Here is a 20,090-nt window from a genome sequence, read left to right as displayed (position 1 = left end):
CATTGCCTGTAGTTTCTCTCTCAGTAGCAGCATTTACCAATGTCTAGAATGTCTGTTATTATGAAACCATCATATAACAAGAAGAAACATTTGAGCAAACCCAGAAGCTAGATCATTTTTGGCTCACACCCCTGTCAAGCAATTTTCATATATGGAAAAAAGTAGTATATAGCAGTCAGCAAAGAGGCACAGAAAAGAAGACCAGACACCAGCGAAGGAGGATAAGAAGGACAGACGCAACAACATTGTCATCCCCTATGTAGCCGGTGTATCAGAAAAACTCAGGAGAGTTTTCTCCAAGCATGACATCCCATTGTATTTCAGACCCAGCAACACGCTCAGACAGAAACTGGTTCACCCGAAAGACAAAACGCCAAAACACAAACTTAACAATGTGGTGTATGCTGTACAGTGCAGCGAGGAATGCCCAGACCTCTACATTGGAGAGACCAAACAGCCACTTCACAAGCGCATGGCACAACACAGAAGAGCCACCTCCACAGGACAAGACTCAGCAGTCCATCTGCATCTTAAGGATAAAGGACACTCTTTCGAGGATGCCAATGTTCACATTTTGGACAGAGAGGACAGATGGTTTGAAAGAGGAGTGAAAGAAGCCATCTATGTCCACTGTGAGCGACCGTCTTTGAACACAGGCGGTGGTTTACCACACCAACTGTCTGCCATCTATAATCCAGTTTTGAGATCCCTCCCCAGACGCCTTAACGCCCACTCACATCCTGGGCCATCTGACCTCAGGAATTCGCATGATAAGGTGGGGCCAGGTTTCACAATGAACTCACCCGAAACTCTGGCTGATTGGGTCCCACACCCAATTTCACACCTTGGCTCAGGCGATTAGAGGATCATCAGGGGGTCCTTTTGTCCCTCTGTGGGGGGTCACTCCCACTAGGTTTATATCTGGGACTCTCCACCATTTGACCTTAGAACTGAAGAAGCTTCTCGGATGAGAGGTGAAACGTCTTCAAGCAACTTAAAGAAGTCCAGACGCTTTTCTTTGCAAGCTCCTTTGACTACGATGACCTGGATGACTGTGAACCTTCACAGACAGTATATAGCAGCTAGTGACAATTAATTAACACATACAAAGTGTCCACAATAGTTCAATATTGTTTCTCCCCCTGGTACTGTCCTCTTTTCTCTTTGAAGCTAGTGGAATTCTACACAGGTGACCTCATCACACAGCGAGCACTGGAACGATACTGTACAAACTGGGAATAGAAGCTGGCAAGGCACAGTGGGCGAGTTTAGCAGTGGTTAGTACTTTGCTGTTGTGTTGTGTGTACATATTTAAGAAAATCACTTTCCCAAGTGCAATATAATATTTTAATAGATAATTTCTTGACTAATCTCAAATAACATTGTCTTATCAACCCTGGAAATTTACTCAAACACATGTTAGATGATCAGACCCATGCTGACTAACTGTATGATATGAGGTTTCGGAAACACCATTAAATGCCACTCTGGATTCTGTTTTCTTTACAGTGTAGCCTCACTACCTCTCTATAGGTACATAGTAAAAGTATTTTCTGTTTAATCTGTAAGACTTAAATTTCATTAATTATTATTTTATTTTATTATTTTACCGTCTAGATACCATGGGAAAAGCACATCTTGCTCATTGCTACTGTCAATCAAGGGATAATCTAAAACCTGTAAATATAATTCAGGACCAAACGCTTCTCTGTCCCTTCTGGGCTTCACAAAGAGTTTCTTTTCCCTTTGTTTGACACAGCCCTGGGATATCTTACTACTATTACCCTGATGGTAATCCAGTTTTGTTTTGTTTTTTCCAAAGCTTATCAACGCTCCGGTCATCAGGGACAGCATACAGCAACCGCAGCAACTGCACTGGAATGTGGAAATACAGGATGTGGAATATGAGTCGCCTGCAAACAGTGCACCAACAAAAGGCTTGGTATGTTTATACACATTCAGAAAGACCACTTTAGGTATTGGGCTGGGGACTTGGAATATCACTTTGGGGGGGATAAAGGCTTTATAGTCAGTGTTCAGTTAAACAAGACAGTTTGAAGTTCAAACAGAAGGTTAAATGTGTGTTAGTTTCAAGGTTAAGATCATGTTAGACGATGAGGGGATGTAATAGGAATTACTAACATGCTAATAGGTGTTTGCACTCTTTGTCATTTTGGAAATATTCTTACTGGCTTTGTTGCTTTTCTTGAGTAGCATGACCTGGCAGATATATTCATGCCTTTAGGGTACAATTAAATTACTGTAGTCAGTTGTCAAATACACATGGGGAAATAAAATATGCCCTTAAGCATTTCTACTCACCAATTAACAGGCTACATCTTATTCCTTTCTTTTTTATTCAGAATGTGTTGGGGGATATATGTGAAGAGTTTAAAGAAACATTTACTAACATCTTCATATTACAAAACCAACAGTGTAAATAATATGGATTTTTTTTAAAGGTCTTATCTCATAAATTAAATTACAGAAGCCTTAAATGCCTTTCAAACATCTTTTTCAGATTTTATTCCCAAAGAAATATGTTTAGTGTGACAATATACAATTTATCATAAAAAAGTATGTTGAATTGCTGTAATAAATGTTGCTTTGGACGTGAAGCCGTAACCGACAGCACCCAAACTGACCCAACCTCCTAGTGCTCCTTAGCTTTTATACCAGGCTATAAAAAGAACACAGCGGGCCAATTATTAACTCCTGTAACCCTACACTACAGACCCTCCCAAACAAGCACATACACACAATGATGTTGAAATAATGGGTGGGGCTCAGTACCCAGTGAGATGACAGGGCTGAAAAAGCACCTTTGTGGATGTAAATAAGTGATAAGAACACAATTTCTATCATAAAATTTAAATTAAAACATGCCAATAATGTTACCATTACTGGCATCAGTGGCACTCATTGTCCCTTTTTTAATCCTGTAACACATTTTTTTATCTTTAAGAGGAAGGACGTTGATTCTGTGATTAAATACAAAATAAATAAAATATTTTATTTCACAGCTACACAGACTACGATCAGTGCCTTTGGTAAACATAAGGTTCGCAAAGACGTGTATGCTCAGTAGTTTAGCAGAAGCAGAAAGGAAGTAAAGCGTGTTGGACATGTGAGTTTTGTCTTGTTTTCAACAAATTCAGTGAAAAACCAATGAAGAATCGCCCTATCTTGTCACATGTTTTATCTTAAGTGTATCTAAAATATGACATATTATATATCATCTGTGCCATGGACCAAAACTAAAACTATAATAACTACATGAAAGACTAACTAGGTTATAGTATGTGATATATTGTAATGAAAAACAGCTACTAAAGAGGAAGCCCGGTCTTTCATTCAAATTTCAACCACTGCTGGTTTTGGTCTTCTTCATTAAAATTTACTAAAAATAATAAACATATAGAATATTGTGAGTTTTAACCTTTAATTATTTTCAAAATATACGTGAAAATTAGGATAATTAACTTCAACCAAATAGCACCTTCAGCCAGAGGGAGATGACGCTATTGTCACCACGCCACACGGAGAAGGTCAAAAGTCAACTCGGTAACATCAAAAGCGAGATGCGTGTGAGCGCCATCAACAAAGACCTCAGGAACTCCTGACTGGCCGGTGTTGTTGCGTTGGTTTTTCAGCATTTCCAGCATTGCGTAGATGACTCTTGCGCGTTGTTCCTCAGAGAGCGGGTCCGCCCAACGATAACAGGGCAGCGATGGAGAGTGGAGCAGGAAATACACAGATGACATGTAGACTTTAACAAACTCCAGTTTTAGATAGGAGAGGTCCCTCTGTAAACACACAGGGAGAAAGCTTTAGTTCATATTCACATCTCAGTGTAAGCCACCCAATCTATTATACTGACAGCATCCTCTACAGGTCTGAGCTGATATTACGCATCCAAAGATGCAGACTGTTACTGTAATAATGTGTAATGTATTAATGTGTATGCGATAGTCCCCGTAGGGAAATTGCTCCTCTGCATTTAACCCATTCACCCAGTGAAGCAGTGGGCAGCCACCAATGCAGCACCCAGGGAGCAGTGTGTAGGGACGGTACCTCAGGGTAACCGTTCAGTGGAGTCGAACCCCCCGACCTTCCGATCATGGGGCCACCACTCTACCTACTGAGCTATCCCTACCCCACTGAGCTATCCCTAAACTCAGTAGCTATCCCTACTGAGTTTAATTAATTAAACCAGGCAATCAATACTTCTTCAAAGCTACCTTTTACCTAACCAAAACATCCTATTTCCTCTTTGTTCCCAAAAAGAAAGCAGATCCCCAACATATCACTTTGTAATGGGATCTGTGTCCCAAAACCCTGTTTCCAAAAGAGTTGTAATAATGCATAAAATGTAAATAAATCCAGAATGTCTGGCCTGCAAATCATACAATCCCTTATATTTGATTAAACATGACAAAAAGACATATTAAAAACCTGGAAGGAAAAAATAATTAAAATTTTTACGTTTCAAAATAGTTGGTACAGGCCCGATTAATATATTTACAGGTTTGCATATGCTTCCATCCAGACACAGGGGACGCTAGACCACCGAGACAACTACACTTAAACTCAAACTCAGCAGTTTTTCAGTCGTTTTATAATGACTGCCATTATACTATTTAAGCAAATATGTAGTTCAAATAATTTGCATTCCATTTTTTATATTTGCACCGGGCAAAAATGTGTTTGGACACAGAGTTGTATAACTACACACCTACACGCACGCACCTTTTGTGCTCTGTTCATGTTAGTCTCAGCATCCAGCCAGGCACTCTGGAAGAAACACAGTTATTTGAATATTCAGTTGTCCTTACCATCAAACAAATGTGATGGGTCATACCACTTAACAAGCTTTAAACTCTCTCTATATATAATCACACATTATTTTTACTATGAGAATATTAAAAATAATCTCACAGAAATCATCTTCAACAAGCAGAATTTCAGCTGTGTTGATAAAGCAACAAAACAAAGGAGCAGTTGTTGAATCTTATTTGAATGACAAATGTGACTTTTCTCACCCTGAGAGCATCTAACAGGTCTGGCTGGTCCAACAACACAGGGAAGGTTGAAAGTATAGGACTGCATATTAGATCTGAAAGAGAGATAATGGTATTAAACCCAGAGCTGTGAATGTGATCGGTTTGGATAAGAACCACTGACAGTGCGAGCTACCTGCATTCTGCATTGTGGGCCTGTCCATCAGCAGTGCGTCTGCAAGCAGATGCCTGTGCAGAACCAGCAGATGGATGCAGTTTAGGCAGTGGAGGAGAGTATCTGGAAGGACACTGAAGAGAAAAAATGTACTTATTACAAACATATACATGCACGCACATACATACACACAGGGATATATCTGAGATGAGTCAGGAATGAGTCCAAATAAACAGAGGAAGGCTTTATGGATAAGATATTCTACTGCAGGTGTTCAAGCACAGTGGCAGTCTTTTTTTCACTGATCTTCTAACCCGAGCTGTGTTTGCGTCCGGCTGTTGGCTGATTTCAGCTTAACAACAAGTTTGGGCTGCCGCCTGGCTTGGAGCATCTGCTGGAAAACACCACTTGGAGCTGAAAGGAGAGGAGATACACTGATTAATATAACATAAAAACTATTATTTTGTTTCTATTGTTTTTTCCTTATATTATTTTAAGATCAAAATGTACTGAGTCTGCCATTTCTCCTTACATCCTCTAGTGGGTGACGCCTCCACTGCTACATCCTTCTCATATGGAGTGCCACCATTCACAGGCAGTTCATAGGTCCTGTACACAGTAGATAATTCAATTTTGTGCGCGCTTAATAATGTCAGTGGTTTTGCGCTAGGTGTCATTTTACTTTGTTAATCTTTTCACTACTGTAGGTGTCTAAAGAAAAGATATTCTGATATATTTTCGCAGCTTTTTCTGCATATGTCTGGATGAATGTAAAAAAAACACATGTACCTGTTCGGCACAGGATTTCCTGCATCATCGGTCAATTTGAGGAAAGCCCAACCACAGCTTAGGTCTCCTCTCTCCCCAGTAGACTAAAACAGAGACACTTTTTCTTTTCTTTCCTTATATACATTTTTGTAATTCGCAAAATTGTATGCACCCTTACATTTCGTATAAAAGTGACTCCTAATTCAAAGAGGATCCCGAGGTTAGGAGACGCAGAGTTGCAGCGCAGAAAACAGTCTCCATCCAAGAGGGTGGGCAAGATACCGGTCACCTTGAACAGGCACACACATGAACACATGCTAAATTTCACATTTCTCACAATTTCTTTTTTTGTCTTCTTTTGCAGAGCCTCAGTACAAAGAGTCTGCAAATCAGTTTGTGTTGTAAGGTTACAAACATAGCAACCTCCACATACCCTTGGAGAGAAGCTCCAGGTCTTTGGGCTCTTGGCGTTGTAGGCTGCCCTTATTATGTGGATGTTACTCAAAACCTGAAACACAGTGAAACTCATGTTGAAAAAAGCAAGAGACCAAGGGAATTAGATACAAAGAGTTAAATCTGAAAAAAACCCTGCATAAAAATCTTCCTGTTTTATGGCAGAAACGTGTTCTTTGTTGTCTGAGTTGAGCTGAAATGTGACTGTTTCATAAGCTTACACACTTAAAGAGACCAATACATGATTCCTGCCACTAAAGTAATCAAGGATATGAATTACTACATCCACACTAGCCCGGTTAAATTTGAAAACGGCATTTTGGTCTGAAAACGCTCCGCGTCACACTATCGTTTTCAGTTGTTTTCACAGAGTTGTTGATCCATGGCCGAAAACGATTACGTTCCAGTCCTGCGCATGCATGAAACGCAAGACGATTCGACCTGCCTCATTTCTGTCTGCTGCTTATTTACTTTCCGGCTCTCTGAAATGTTGTGACAAAATGTTGAGGAAAAGCACCAAGTTTTTTAAATGGACTAACAATGAGGTGAGTTGTTGCTGCGAGTAACACAAAAGTACAAAGTTGCAAAGCAAGTGAGAATTAAAGAATTTGAAGAAAAGCTATCTGGAGCATGTGCAAACTGATCTTTAATAGGGCTGTCAAAATTGAGAACAAACAAAACAACTGCTGTATAATGCCCTCCGCTATCATAGTTTAATTGGTCACATGACTGCATCACATGACAAAATGTATCATCAACTTCGAAAAAGTTCCGGGTTCGCTGTTCACACTGCTACGCAAAAACGGCGTTTTCGAATGTATCCGCTTTGAAAAGCGTTTTCAGAACGCTGCGCTTTCCTTGACCTGTATGCACCCTTACATTTCGGTCTCAGTGTGGACGGAAGGCCAAAACGGAGAGACAACGATGCCCTAGCCGTAATGTTTGACACCTGTTTTACCTAATACACCAAAAGTATTAATAAAATTCATTATACTCTGAAGACATTTGGAGAAATTAAAGAAGTGCAGTAAAACATTACAGTACAAAAGAACGTAATAATGATCGCTCCAACCAAGGAAGAATGGAAGCAAATGTTCCCCTGATTCTGTTTGTAATAACGACAGTGGTATAAGCTTTCTGCACAAGCAAATATGCTAAGCCATAAATTCTAGATGTGCAGATAAGGTTGAAATAGCTCTTTTTGCAGACGACTGTACACCACTTTATACAGCACATTTGAGTCTATTTAGAGTGACGCAAAAAAAAAAAACTTCATATAATGAAGCGTTCAGGATCTTTCTCAGTTCTCTAAATGTTTGTGACTTAGTACCTTTCTTGGTGTGTGGCATAAATTTATGTTGTAAATATCTCATAATGGTTTTAAATGATTTCTTTTTCATTTTTTGTCATGGACTAGTGTCTAAAATAAAAGTATACAGAGACAACCATGATACCTGAGTTCCGTCAAAGGCGCAGAGGCGGACGTGCCGGCTGAGGACTTGAACACCGACCCCAGGAGTAGGAATCATCCTGCAGCTCCACAAACTGAAACAAACACTCGTGCTGACCTGCCGAGGACGAACCTACACCACAGGAGAATCACACAGTAGGCAGGTTTATGACTATAGTTGCTGGTAAGTGTCAGAAACACAGGGACAAGCTCACCTTGCCAGTGTCTGGGTCCAGGAAGAGGTCTTTAAAGGAGAGCTGTGATTGGCTGAGCTGAGGCTGAATGTAATGACTTCCTCTGTATGTTACACCTAATAAAGGACACAAAGGGTTACAGCTTTGCCCTGAAAGTCATGTAGCATTGGCTTGTTAGATAAATATTACTATTTACAGTGACAGCTGCTTCTATCAATACGGTAACAATAGGGTAAAAATTGTGCATCTAACTCACCATTCAACCTACTGTACCAAAACAACTACAGTAATAAAAATAACATCCAGTATAACTCACCCAGTATAAACTCTTAATTGTTGAAGCCTGTGCAGTTATGAACTTGAATAAATTAAAATGTCTTTTAAACCAGCTCCTTTATCTCACAGTGTAAGCTGTTCAAGCTGTTTTAAGTTTTGGGTGTCATCTTAGTTTAAATCCAAATTTCCATTAAGATGCAACAATTTGTAGAATTGTTGATTTTTCCAAATATAAATGTGACACATCCTGTGATTTCTGCTTCACTGATGCAAGGATTTGTTACTACCTTGGAATACATTACTTAGAATTGGGGAAATGTAATCCACATATTTTGCTGCTTTATAGAAAAATTATACATTGACAAAGTAATTGGCAGAAGTTGAGTAACTGGCAATGAAAACAGTTTTCCCCTAGCCTTATAACAGCCACTTAACCTGTAGGATGATGTCAGGCAGCACTAAGGGAGGCAGGTCTGTTCACCACCAGTGGACCAGCAAGCTCTAGGATTTACTGAATTCTGCCAGTGCTTCCAAAACTGCACAGATCCCCCATTGTGGGCAGAGTTTACTTCATATTAATTTGTGAGTTTATCCAGTCTCTCTCTCTCTCTCACTCACACACTCACACTCTCACACTCACACACTCACACTCTCACACTCTCACACTCACACACACACACACACACACATGCTGCATAATGACCTTCCTCCACCAGTAATTTATTGAGAGTTGATGGTCTGAATCCTGAAGGTATAGCACCCATGGCGGAGAGCACATCTGTTGCATCAATCTGTCACAGACACACGATAAAACCATAAAACGTATTTAACACAGCGCTAAAGATTGTGAATGCAGTATTTGTTTTTGGGAAAATTAATAGCAGTTTCAGTTCTTGTAGTTATAACTGTAGAGTATAGAAAGTCGCACCTCACTCAGAGCCTTTTTGACTGTAGACCAGTTAGAATGTGAAGCACTGTCAACAAAAACAAAAGAAACCAAGAATAATTATGTTATTCATTCACACCAGTAAGTAATATTTTTATGTTGCCATTAATCTGGATAAATGTAGTTTTCAAAATTATCTTCCTTTTAAACAAAGTCTCTCAAGTGTAGGGAAACACAGACCCTGGAAGCTTAATGCCATTAAATAAAAATTAAATAAAAAACTTTCAACCTCCATTTGTCTGGATCATCAGTTAATTCTTCACTATCTTGATTTTCCTCCTCTTCCGACTCCTCCTTGTCATCATCATCTTCTTTTGAATCATTGTCATCATCATCATCATCTTCCTCATCAACACTAGAGCCAATCTAACACATTATGGTTACATTTAAAATATAATCAGAAATCATATCCTGTTATGGTCTTGATCTTTTTTGTCAGTCTATACTAATATTAAAAACACAATGAATAAAGAAAACTGCTGCAGGCTGCATTTTAATGTTCTCAGTAATGTTTTATAATTCCTTCAGCTAAACACTTGTCTAAATGAAAATTCATAATGTTGGACTTGCTATCATTGCAGATTTTGTACCTTCAGGAAGGTTTTTGGAACCACTCCTCTGCTGCCTTTAGTGTTCTGAGCCAGCCACCATCCATCTGCTGCCTTCCTGATAATCCTCAACACCTCCCCCTTCTGAAACAACAGGCCACAGAACACCATGTAAGTTCACATAACTCACACATTTATAACAAACAGATGAGATCAAATGCAGTTCATCACAGACATGTCTAAAATTCAGATGTGAGGATAAACCTATCTTCCTAATCGGTTAAGTACTTGATTAAAAATTAACCGGCAATGGAATAAGATTCATTAACACAAAGGGATATCAAATTGGATAAGTGGAGATGGATGGATGGATGGATGGATGGATGGATGGATGGACATAACGATTAATAAAGCTTATAAATTACACTACAGTGCACTAGACTACATGCCAATATCTACCAGACACATCATAGAAATGTTTAAAATTAAAAAGGTAAATAGTTTTCAGAAATATGTAAATTACATTTGTTACTTAATTCAGGCCTGCAAGACTTGAAGAAGAAGATTTGGATGGCTAGAGCGCCCTCTTCTGTTGAAACTAAATATTATACAATATCGCTTTTAACATGCAAGGGGAAAGAATCCAAGCTCTAAACGTCCTAAATATATTGCTGACATCAAGGCTGTTTGTGTTTTACCCGAACAGACAGATCTCCTTCCTGCTCTCCTTTGAAATCACTGAGGACCATGTAGATGCGAGCATCTGACTGAGATGGCGGTTTCAAATCTCGCCTCTCATCACCGGCAATGTTGTTAACAATTTCTTCATGCTCTTCTTCATTGTCGTTACTGTCTTCGTCATCGTCTTCTTCAGCACTATTTTCACTATCTTCCTTTGAAACATTACTGTGGACCAGGGAATAATTCAGTGAAAAAAGGTATTCTTGGGTCAGATTTGTCAATCAATTGTCATTGAATCTGTCAGATAAACTGATGCTTTGCAATGAAGCATGCAGGTTAAATTGTTGTGGGGAAGTCAAGCCCCCTGCAGCATGGACTATAAAGTACATACACAGATCAACAACAAAAAAAACTCTACCGTCCCAGTTTTCCTTCTTTGCACTTAACACACATTTCACTAACCCTGCTTCAGTGCTAGGTCCTGGTGGCGACAGCTCCAGAGAGAGAGTTTTTAGACGCTCCATGATGTTTTGCACTCGTCGCTCCTCTTCCTGTTTCCTCTGATCATAATTGCCCACTGGAGCCAGCTCATCACCCTGAAAGATCAAGCGTTAGCTTATGATGGCTAATTAGCTACACTGCTGTCAACCATGCAACATTTTCCACAAAGATAAATTAATATATCGATTTGCTGCCGTAAGTAATGACAACTGCTTTAATAAAAACAACTAATATTAGTCAAGTAATATCACTGATTGCTTCCAATTGTTGGCATCGAAAGATTATATTAAATCTGTGTACAATAATAGTATTTGAAAAGGTTGAAAAGTTTCTTAAAGATTAGAAAACTAACCTTGCTCAGTTTCTTCAGTGTCCTTAGTGTCTCCTCTGCTGACATTTGCAGTTTTTGGCATCTGTTTGCAAGTAGATATCAAATTTTCAAGCATTCCATAAAGTAGGTGATCAGGGCATGTGGTAGAGAGGGTCATCATGCTGAAATATCCTTGGGCAGACTGATAGCGAACTCACTGATGGACCCATTGCAGTCTGAGTACGTGTGTAATTGTTAGAAAATGTTTATAGATACAATCCTGTATGGATTTGTGCGTGACTGGGTGAGTGACACTTTTAGCAGAAAACCCTTTGAGTGCTCAACTGACTACTAACTACACACAAGGATTTCAATGTTAAAACAGGTGAGGGTGCTCATCTTAAGGACTAAGGAAGGGCACTGCTGGTGCTCTACCACAGTTGGTTACCTTCGAAAGGCCTCTTCAGTGGATCCAGCCTGGCTCTGGACATCCTTCTCCAGACTGTCAACCTGTGAAAGTGTTTAAATCAATGTACAGTTCAGCGTTTATATTGATGATTATGTCGGTTTTTATTCTGGTTTACATTGCTAACTCACAGCAGTGCATCATAATGAATTGTTACGAACAGATGCTAATCAATATTTATGCTAGCGCATGCCACGTCGGTAAAGGGCTTATAAGACAAAAGTGTTTAGAGAAACAGTCGAGTTCAAGCCTCGGGATCACATCATTTCGAAAAAGCTCTGGTGGTACATGTGCAACAACTGTATAACGTTCAGTCCGAACAGTTTGGTGCAGTCGCACCTAAGTTTAAAGCGTCGTTCTTGAACTGACCTGTTTTTTTATTTCATCCACTTCTCTCTGGGCTAGCTGCAAAGGTCCTCTTCTTTTTAGTGGCATTTATACACTTTTTAGGGTCACACGGTACGTGTGTTAGCTGATCTTCTAGCTTGCTAACTGACGCTGGGCTTCCAACAGTTGCTAAGCAACTGACTTCTTCTTCTTCTGTATAAGGTTTATTGGCGGTTGGCAAACAGCAAAATGGTGCATTACCGCCACCAACTGGTGTGGAGTGTGGACCGAAAAAGCAACTGACTTCTTCGATTTTTTTTAAATTGTCAATGTAATTTCCGTGCTCATTGTGGGTTTGTTTTAGTCAGCATATTTCGCTTATGTAATATATTTTTATATATTCGTAAATGAATGAACGCGATATTAATACAAAGACTATGTTTTCTGGGGGGTTTTTTGCAATTATTGGCAGTTTACAAGCTTACATCAAGCTACCGCCGCCTACTGGTCTGGATATTTTCTCACGATTCCTTGAAAAATTACTGACGTTACTGCGACTTCATAATGTTGGAGTTGTTTGTGTTTAATGCGCATTTAATTCAGATTCAATGCCATAAGCGTAAAAATTGATCGGTCTAAAGCCAAATATTGGATCAAAAGGCAAAACTACCATTATTGATTGTAATCATATATGAATCCAAATACCCTCCAAATTATGATGTAATGCATTTCCATTTCCTCTAATACTAGTTTTTAAATCCTAGATGTTTGATGCTTTTACAGGTTTTATGTCCAAAAAAGATAACATAAAATATTACTGATATTTTTACTTCTCTTCCGAATCAAGCGTGAATTCCCCCCCAATAATCCTCAGCTTTTGACTGATCGAACCCATCCAGCACCACATCTACAATACAATACAATCTTGGTCAATACGCCCTGTAAAATTATATCACTCTTTCAAAGGACACTTGCAATGCACAGTTGTGTAAGTGCTTTCAGAAAGACCTATAGGGGGCGTACGTTACGTCCTTTGCCTTTCGTGTTACCTTCACTGTCACTTTTCTTTTCCCCAAATTTCAAATGTATAATTTCAAAACATACCACCACTGTAACAGCGTTGGGGGTTTTTTATATAAAAAAAAGTTTAAAGGTCGCTTATGAGCCCATTTAAGATGTCGTTCGGCAAGCGTCCTCGCTAAATTGCCCCCGATTTTCTAAGTTACGACCCTTTGAGTGGCAGTGAAGGCAGCAAACACTGTTAGTTATGTCATTTATCAACCATGGCTGCACCCGTCGCTCTTATTCAAGGTGCGAGCAGAGGACTGGGCTTTGGATTCTGCAAATATATACTTAAAAATAAATCACTCGCTACTGTTGTAGCAACATGTCGAAACCCGGACGGGGCTGCAGAATTGCGGAGCCTGGCCGGCCAACACCCGGGCCGACTGATGGTCCTCAGACTGGACGTGAACCACGAGGAGGACATCCGCGGAGCTGCAGAGAGGGTTAAGGAGAGTTTCGGTCGGCTGGATCTAGTCGTCAACTCCTCGGCAATGCTTCACCCTTCGGGGAAAGGAGAGACCAGCTTGAGGGATGTTTCTGCACAGGTAGACCTTTGTTTTAGTGTGAGAAGCCACATTTCCGTAAAAACTGGAGTAAAAGTTAGTTTAACTCACTGTCGTGAGTCAAACCGTTGCCTGTGTAGAAAATACATGCACAGAAGTAGTGCAAAAAACTTGGTGAGACACCATCATCATAGAGGCATTTGGATTTCCCCCTGTAATGGTACATACATTGGACTTTTTCTAACAATCTTTGGTGGTCCTTAAACTGTGCTGGTGATGTCTGTGTCCAGCAAGAGAGTCTGAAATCGGCAACACCAAATTCATTAAATCCTTAATTAAGTAACTTTTTTCCCATTTTCAGGGTATCATTTCCACCTTAACGACTAATACAGTGGGTCCTTTGGTCATGGCCAAGTATTTCTCCCCCCTCCTTCTTAAGGGCAGTGGTGGATTTGGTCAGCAGCCTGCAGAGAAAGCCAAACAGCACAGCGGGATCATTGTTAACATCACAGCGAAAGTGGGATCAATTGGAGACAATGGTATCTGGTGGTTCCAAAACACTTTGTGCATACATGTCATGTAGGCAGTGGCACTTCCAGACCAGATTTATCAGTGGGACCAGTGTTTTGTTTTGTTTTTTTAATCGGGGCACAGAACAAAACAAAAAAGTTTTTTTTTTTAATGTATTAAGCACATACTGTACAGGATTGACAGTCTCTGTTTCTGATCTCTCGTTCTTTGCATCCTCTCCAGCTAACTCCTCTTTCTCTCTTTCATCCCCTCATGATCTTCATCCTCTCTCTCTACACTGTTCTTTGTTAACAGGAGAAAAACCCACCAGCTAAACGGCTCCAAATTTAAAAGAGCAAGTGTGCAGCACCCTAAACGGTCCACGTTGAACACCTCAGCAATTTAATTCCAGTTACCGTGCCACTGCATATCACCATAAGAAATCAATTAATTATTATCTCTTGAGCACAGAGGCCAGAGCTAGTTCTACGGGGGCGTTGGCCCCTGTCTAAAACCACCTATGCACGTAGGCAGCACCACTTTTGTTACTTAGCTGAAGGACAGAGCATAGTTACAAAGCAGATATTTATCTTTTGTTATAATGTGCATGCATGCACAGTGGTAAAATGTTCATCTCTAACACTTTTTTTCTCAGGTCTTGGAGGTTGGTACAGCTACAGAATGTCTAAAGCAGCTCTTAACATGGCCACTAGGAATTTGTCTATAGAGCTGGGCCGCAGTCGACCCAAGGTAAGTGTTTTCATACATGCTGCATTAATGTCTTGATGCATGCTCAATCATCAAGTTAAGGAAATCCCAAAGTTGAGTCTATTCATGTGGTTGTTTGTTTGGTTGGCGTTTTCAGTGGGAGAAACATTTCGTCATTCGTCCAAGTGACTTCCACCCTTATGTGTCGGGATTATCAGAACAACTGAGACGCATTTTCTCTTAAGACTGGGTCTCTGTTGGTTTCAAACCCCAAGACACACTGTGCCAAAAATTGGTCCACCCAAAAGATATGTCACAAATAGAGTAATATAGTGTACGCTGTTAAGTGCCAGGAGGATTGCCAGGATTTATACATCGGGGAAACCAAACAACCTCTGGCTAAACGGATGGCACAGCACACAAGAGCTAACTTGTCAAGCCAGGACTCCGCAGTCTGTTCACACCTACAGGCCATGAGATACTGTTTCAATGATGAGGATGTACACATCCTGGACAGGGAGGAACTCTGGTTTGAGCAGGGAGTCAAGGATTTACATGAAAAGGGAAAAACATCTCTGAGCTTAAGGTCTAAGATGCTTGTTACTGGTGTTTGTATCTTTCTTTTAGAGCATGGATTAGGGCATGCCCTTGTACATAGATCCCATAGCCCATAATGATGTTTTTTTCCCCAGGTTGTTTGTGTGTCCCTACATCCAGGAACAGTGAACACAGACCTCTCCAGGCCTTATCACCGGAATGTGCCACAAGACAAGCTGTTCAGCGCTGAACACTCTGTGAACTGTCTAATGAGCATCGTTGACACGCTAAATATAGAAAAGACTGGAAAAGCGTACAGCTGGGATGGAACCGAACTTCCGTGGTAGAATTTCTAAGAGATGAATTTCACCACTTCTGGTCTTAATGGTGAATTTCTGAGCAGTGTTGAGACAATGTGGAGATGAGCTGGACTTCATGCTATTGCTGTACAAGACATTTGTGCTCAAGTGACAGTTCAGATGGTCAATGAAAAAACTCTTTTACTACCTCATAATTATCCAAAGTGCTTAAATCATCTGTAGCACATACAGCTTTTGTGTGAAGCCATTATTGACAATGTATCTGGTTTCAATATTTCATACAACTCTCATATAATTTAGTACTGCTCATTTTAATGGTAAAAATCATGTAATATCTCACTAATCTTGACGTCTTTCCCCAATTCAGTAATATCATCAGGTGGTTTGTATTAAAGGTGAATAAATTATCTGACTGTTTAAAATTTGTGGTTGCATTACACACACAAGCAGTCATTTTGGAAACAAGTGCTGTGGACATACAGTATGTTTTAAGAAAAAAAGATTGCATGGCTGGAGTTAATCTGCTAGTACATTCTACATGCAAATGTTGCACAAAGACTAACTCCTAAAGATAAAATAATAAAATCCTTTACATAGGATCTGTAAGATTTTTTTTTCATCCACATCAAGTCTGAAACTGATTGTGATAAAAGTTAATCCCAAAGAATCTGACTCTTTATGAGATATAAAGATGAAGCTATTTGGCAACTGGAAAAACACTGGACTGCAGCAGTCATGGCTCAGTCTGTTGCAATCTTCCACCAGAGGTGTAGTCACAAAACAATTAGTGCTTTCACTACCTCGTATATTCAGAAAAAGTTAATTTAATATGTAATTATAATAATGGATTGCATTTATATAGCGCTTTTCTAGGCACCCAAAGCGCTTTACAATTCCACTATTCATTCACTCTCACAAACTGGTGGAGTTGTAGCCACAGCTGCCCTGGGGCAGACTGACAGAACATTCCGGTTACAGATGAGCTTCCCAATCCCCTGAGCCACGGTCGCCCCGTAATCATAAGAAAATGAATACAACTCCAATAATGTAAATAGATTACTGCATTTGTAGGCTTTTGGTTTTGTAAGTTGCTTTTTAAAACAAGATTTACACTTTAAATTAGAGATGGCACGATACCACTTTTTTATGTCCGATACTGATACCGATATCATAAATTTGGATATCTGCCGATACCGATATGAATCCGATATAGTGTTTTTTGATCAACAAAACTGTTTTTTAAATATCTTGCTGCATTTTGTATAAGTTCATACTCAAGTTTAAAACAACAACTACACTAAAGCTATTCTGTTATACCTGTATGCAAAAAAAAATATTTCATAGTTCAGCAATACTGTTCAATCTAATAAACTTAAACCTACACCATCCTCCCTATTCTGGTATTTTAAAGAGTACTTAGCATAAATATTAAGCAACCTAACTAATAGGGTTCCAACTCCCAGCAACAACAAAAATAAATAAATAAAAAATAGGGAACCACCCCTTAGACTTGTAGTCAAGACCGCCTAATCCGAGACCAAGACAAGACCAAGACCAGAGGGTATCGAGACCAAGACAAGACCAAGACCAAGACCAAGTTGAGACGAGACCGAGTCGAGACGAGACCAAGACCAAGACCGAGACAAAAAAAGTCTTTAAACTGCAGCCAGATGCTATTCTATATACATATGCAGGACACCTTAAACTAGTTTTTTAATTAAGCAGCAAGGCAGAACAAAGTCGGGCCTGTATCAAGACACAGGGACTAAACCCCAATTCAACCAGACCCAGAACTGATCCGGAATTAAAACAGGACTACAACAGTAACCAAGACAGAACCAGAATCAGAACTAGATGATAGTAGCACTAAAAAATCATCATAGACCTGCACTACACTTATTTTTTAATTCTACCAAAGTACAATATTTAGATTGAGAAAAGTTTATATAATTATTTAGCCTTGTTGTGCAAACAAGCCTGCAGAACTTAATAAATATAGAATTTGAAAAGGAACAAATGGTATCTAAAAAGAAACACTAGGTACATGTTCTGATGAGTTTTGGCAAACAACCATTTGACTAACATGTGTGTCTCACCTGCTCTTGTTCCATCTCTGTTCTGTCCTCATTCTCTCTCTCCCTCTCTGTTCCTCTCTCTCCCTCTCTGCTCCTCTCTCTCCCTCTCTGCTCCTCTCTCTCCCTCTTTGTGCTGACAATCAAGCCAAACACCAACATCATCAAATACAGTGGAAACCAGATATTTACACACTCTTCAGATAAAAACACAAACACTTTTTAATTGTAACATCAAATCAGACTAAATGTTTATTTTTTTAGATTGATAAATATAAAAAACATATTTGTTAACTTTGAGAGTAAAGAGAGAAACTATCTGTATTTCTTAATTGCAAATGGAACCAAATTGTATTCAAAATTGAGCCACACTTATGGAGCTCCACAGTTCTTTTCCTGGTCTTTTGGTTGACATCTCTTGATGTTCCCATGTCACAGAAACAGGCTCTGTGTTTTGCCTTATATGCATCCACAGCTGTGCCACCAGTTTACTCACATGGACTCTACTAACCTATCAGAAACTTCTTCAGCTCAGAATCGAATCGTCTGGAGTTTCTTATTAATTAACAATAAACTTAGTGTATATGTACTCCTAAATTTGATGAAAGTGATTAAAATAGACAGCTCCCTCTTTTTATTCTGACATTCAACTAATTCAAAAGATATTTCAACATTTATTTATCTAAAACAAAAGTTTACTTTAAATTGATGTTTAGCAGTAAAAAAAATTTATGTTTTCTCCCTAAAGTGTATGTAAATATCTGGTTTCAACTGTGAATATACTGCTGTGTATTGAAATTCCTCTTGTTTTGCATAGATATACTAAACAACATCCAAAGCATAATATATAAAATAACATCTACCTGAGTTTTTTCTTTGAAAGAAGCTCCTTATGTCCATTGTTGTGTTCATCAGTACACAATTGAAACCGATTTAGAGAGTTTGTTTAGCCGTGGAGGGTAACAACTGAAAATATGAAATGTAAGCTAAGACTCTCTAAAAAATCAGCATTGCTGTTCGGCTTTTTATTTATCCATTTTTTGATTCACTCGAAGAGCAAGTAACGCACGCAACCAAGTGATCAGTTTGATATCAATCTTTTGTGATACACCGTCATATTTACATTATTAGTTCAGTACGAATGATTTGCTTTGGTACCTGGTCAAACTTAAGCTCTCCTCTGTCTGCAGCAAACTCGCAGGCAGCAGCTTCTCCCCCCTCGCTCACATGGGTGCTGTGCTCAGTCGCCTAGTGCCTGAGCTCGGATCATACCAAAATTAGGGGGAATTTACGACGGTGCGCTCTGTGCTTCGTGTGTTGTTTTTGTTTTATACAGTTGTCAGTCAGGCATCTAACTAAAAAATTACACTCCAAAAGACCCCATGCTTCTGAAAAAATGACCCGGGCTTAAGCCCAGTAAGCCACCCCCCCCGCTCCGCTGATGGTTGACTCCAAATCTCCCGAACACTATGTCGATTTGAGAACGCAGGACCGAAACAGCGAGACCAAGACCGAGACCAAGACAAAAGTCCGTCGAGACCAAGACAAGACCAAGACAAATGTCCGTCGAGACCAAGACCGAGACCAAGACAAAAGTCCGTCGAGACCAAGACGAGACCAAGACCACGTAAAAGTGGTCTCGAGACCGGTCTCGAGACCAAGACCGGTCTCGAGACATCCAACTCTACCACCCCTCACGCTCCACCTCATGATGCTTAATCGACGTAATCAACCTTAATTTGATGCAGTGTGAAAAAAAATGCACAGAAATCAATTCTTTTTCAAGAAATATTAAATAGATTCAACATCTTTCAGTGTTCCGCGACCAGGACGAAAACCGCATTGTTCCTCCTGTATCCGAGGTTCGACTAACGGACGAACTCTCCTTTCCAGCACCCTGGCATAGACTTTCCCAGGGAGGCTGAGGAGTGTGATCCCCCTGTAGTTGGAACACACCCTCCGGTCCCCTTTCTTAAAGATGGGGACCACCACCCCGGTCTGCCAGTCCACAGGTACTGCCCCTGATCTCCACGCAACATTGCAGAGGCGTGTCAACCAGGACAGCCCTACAACGTCCAGAGCCTTCAGGAACTCGGGGCGGACCTCATCAACACCAGGGGCTCTGCCACCAAGGAGTTGTTTAACTGCCTCAGTGACCTCGCCCCCGGAAATTGGCGGGTCATTCCCCTCATCCCCAGACTCTGCTTCCTCCTCGGAAGACATGTCAGTGGGATTAAGGAGGTCCTCGAAGTATTCCTTCCACCGCCTGACAATTTTCTC

The 20,090-nt window shown here is 40.0% G+C and overlaps 2 protein-coding genes across 3 annotated transcripts; one reads left to right on the top strand and one right to left on the bottom strand.

Annotated features, from left to right (window-relative positions):
* Positions 1 to 3,425: 3,425 nt before the first annotated feature.
* On the bottom strand, positions 3,426 to 12,320 carry nphp1 (nephronophthisis 1). 2 transcript variants are annotated; one of them, XM_080288220.1, is made up of 20 exons: positions 12,138 to 12,320; positions 11,751 to 11,812; positions 11,345 to 11,405; positions 10,954 to 11,087; positions 10,509 to 10,716; positions 9,853 to 9,954; positions 9,492 to 9,628; positions 9,245 to 9,290; positions 9,020 to 9,107; positions 8,062 to 8,156; positions 7,851 to 7,979; positions 6,377 to 6,451; positions 6,122 to 6,232; positions 5,965 to 6,047; positions 5,708 to 5,784; positions 5,490 to 5,589; positions 5,197 to 5,309; positions 5,043 to 5,116; positions 4,736 to 4,794; positions 3,426 to 3,806 (listed from the first exon to the last, which is right to left on the bottom strand). In XM_080288220.1, exons 1-20 carry the CDS (start codon positions 12,201 to 12,203, stop codon positions 3,788 to 3,790), a joined length of 1,839 nt encoding a protein of 612 aa, XP_080144346.1. In that variant the 5' UTR covers positions 12,204 to 12,320; the 3' UTR covers positions 3,426 to 3,787. The 2 variants fall into 2 exon arrangements, with proteins under 2 accessions (XP_080144346.1, XP_026045739.2); XM_026189954.2 differs by having other exon boundaries at positions 4,750 to 4,794; positions 12,138 to 12,319.
* A 788-nt stretch (positions 12,321 to 13,108) lies between these two features.
* On the top strand, positions 13,109 to 16,160 carry LOC113034852 (C-signal). The gene is made up of 4 exons (XM_026189957.2): positions 13,109 to 13,705; positions 14,025 to 14,202; positions 14,829 to 14,923; positions 15,574 to 16,160. Exons 1-4 carry the CDS (start codon positions 13,379 to 13,381, stop codon positions 15,763 to 15,765), a joined length of 792 nt encoding a protein of 263 aa, XP_026045742.1. The 5' UTR covers positions 13,109 to 13,378; the 3' UTR covers positions 15,766 to 16,160.
* Positions 16,161 to 20,090: the final 3,930 nt, after the last annotated feature.

Source organism: Astatotilapia calliptera, chromosome 13, assembly GCF_964374335.1.
Source record: "Astatotilapia calliptera chromosome 13, fAstCal68.1, whole genome shotgun sequence".
NCBI lineage: Eukaryota > Metazoa > Chordata > Actinopteri > Cichliformes > Cichlidae > Astatotilapia > Astatotilapia calliptera.
The sequence above is the reverse complement of the archived record's forward strand: the minus strand, read 5'-3'. Positions and strand labels throughout refer to the sequence as shown.